Source organism: Rhamphochromis sp. 'chilingali' (assembly GCF_963969265.1).
Source record: "Rhamphochromis sp. 'chilingali' genome assembly, chromosome: 10".
Taxonomy (NCBI): Eukaryota; Metazoa; Chordata; class Actinopteri; order Cichliformes; family Cichlidae; genus Rhamphochromis; species Rhamphochromis sp. 'chilingali'.
In genome coordinates, this window is record NC_137937.1 from 34,579,757 (window position 1) to 34,582,221 (window position 2,465).

General features: G+C 43.8%; 1 protein-coding gene across 1 annotated transcript; it reads left to right on the plus strand.

Annotated features, from left to right (window-relative positions):
• Positions 1-2,160, plus strand: LOC308403743 (natterin-3-like; the record flags this gene model as incomplete). The annotated part of the gene is made up of 2 exons (XM_080893434.1): positions 1-94; positions 942-2,160. 2 exons carry the CDS (start codon positions 1-3, stop codon positions 2,027-2,029), a joined length of 1,182 nt encoding a protein of 393 aa, XP_080749560.1. The 3' UTR covers positions 2,030-2,160.
• Between the last annotated feature and the right edge of the window lie 305 nt (positions 2,161-2,465).

The window sequence follows — 2,465 nt, forward strand, 5'->3', positions numbered from 1 at the left end:
ATGAAGCTGTCTGTGTTGTTGCTGTCGGCCCTGCTGGCTCTGTCCTCAGCCAGTCTGCAGGACATTGTGAAGAAGAGCATACAACTCAGAAAAGGTAAGCATATCATGCGTTTTATGACATATTGTATAGAGATATGGATAACAGCTTTGTAGTAGCACTTAAACCGAAGTAAACCTGAAGTGTGTTGCGTTCAACATCCAAAGATCCCCCACAAAAATGTAGTTTCTGAATATTTTGCATATTTTGTAGCTAGAATAAAAGAAAGGAAAAACAACCTTAATTCAGGATCATTCAAGTGTTAAGAGGTTAAAAAGAGATGGAATGCAAGCATGCTGATCCACACAGGTATGCACACATGGGTATTCACAGACGCGGACTAAAGCTTTCTTGGCTGCTGCCTCAAAGCACACTGTGCGCTGTCTATCTTGCGTGCTGCACAATATCGTTTATTACTTAGTAAATACTGATATCTATGACTAGCTAGTTTATTGTGATGGTGCTTTGTTTTCTCTATTATTATGTTGCTCTTTGTTGTTTGCTGTCTCCTCTGTTTGTTTTTGTTTGTTTGTTTTTTTGTTTTTGTTTTTTTCTCCATACAGGTGACCCAGGAGTTTTTTTTTTTTTTTTCTCTCTCTTCCCCCCCCTTCTCACCGTCTCTTCTCCCCTTTGGTTTTCTTTCTTTCTCTCCCCCTCTCTCTCTCATTCATTCCCCCTGTCCTATTTATTAAAAAAAAAAAAAAAAAATGACAAAGGATGAACTGAAGCTCTGCCATCACGTAATGTTGCATACTGCTGTTTCTGATGTCATTTAAAAAAAAAAAAAAAAAAAAAAGAGGTTAAAAAGAGATTAAAGCTTGTTGCCTGAATTGAGGTTGATGTGTTTGACACTTATCTCTTCTGTTTTATGGCATTTTTTCTTTTCTTTGTCTCTCTTATATAGTGTCCTTATTGAAACCAGAGGTGGAGGGCCGGGTCCCTGAACCAACTGGTAACACAAAGGTGTTGGGTCCTCTAAATCCTGCTGATCTGGAGCAGCAACAGGATCTGCCTTCCTCCTTCCTCTTTGGCGATAATGTCAACCTGCAGTGGCTGACCTGGGATGGATCTCTGCCCAATGGAGCCGTTTCCATCTACAACGGCTATACCGAGCGTATTGACTATGTCTGCAAGTACAAGTGTGAGGCTGGCTTTTATAACCCTAACCTGGGACCTTACTGCCGCTACCCCTATGGTGACCGTGAGTATTACGCCCCTGAGTTTGAGATCCTGGCTAACAAGGACAACTTTGAATTCCTGGAATGGAAGGAAGGCTCCTACGGTTCACTGCCACAACATTCAGTGAGGACGTGTGCAGGAGTTGACATCTACGTTGGAAAGAACAAGTACGGTCTCGGGAAGGTTGTTCCTCAGTTTGAGGCCTTCTTCTTGCCCTGGGAAGGTGATGAGTACTGGTATAAGAACTATCAGGTCCTGGCCATCAACAGGGACGCCTACACCCAGCACATCTCTGATGTTAAGTACGGCATTGATGAGGTCACCATCTTCCAGTATCCTCCTGAGACCATGCGTATCTCTGGTATCACCAACAATGAGTGCCAGACAGTGGTGAAGACAGTCACCATCACAAAGACCTCAGAGGTGGAGACTACCTGGAACATCGGACGAGCCACGATGCTTGGTGTCACGGGCAGCATCACAGCCGAAATCCCCTTCATCGGCTCCGGGGGCATTGAGCTTGGTGCCGAGAAGACGCTGCAGTTCTCCAGGGGAACCACCGTAATCGAGACGCTCAGCCACTCCGTGTCTGTGGAGCTCACAGTCCCACCAAACCACACCTGCAAAGTCCGCATGGAGGGTCGCAAGATGAAAGCCGATATCCCCTACACGGCTCGCCTCAGCCGAACCTACCGCAACGGAGAAACCCAGTGGACCACCATCACCGGGACATACGACGGAGTCCAGATCGGAGAAGTCCGGGCAGTGGTGGACCGCTGTGAACCTGTCATAGATGCCAAGCCTTGCCCCTAAAACCTGGGAGAAGACACACTAAATCATATTTTTCTGATCTTATCTGGTGATTGTGATAATGGAAGCAAATGATATGTCACAATAAAAAATACCACTCATGCCTTTGTTGGTAAATTTATAATATCTTTCATGTGCGCAAGTGTATGAGTTTATTCAAAAATAAAGCAATTTGGCACGTTTCTCCTGTTTTCTGCATTTTGTTAAATTAGCTCATTAAAATCAATCACCAGAATGTGCCAAAAAAAGGGTATCTGGGCAAATGAGGCCAGATATGTACTCAAGCACGGTTTTCTATTTCTGCTATATCGTTTGTAAATTGGCACAATAATTGATCTACTTTCAATAAAGACATATCCCTCTATTAACCCACAGCATAGCAAACAGTACTATTTCAGATTCATTAGAAGGCATAAATAATAATTTGACTTCTGACACA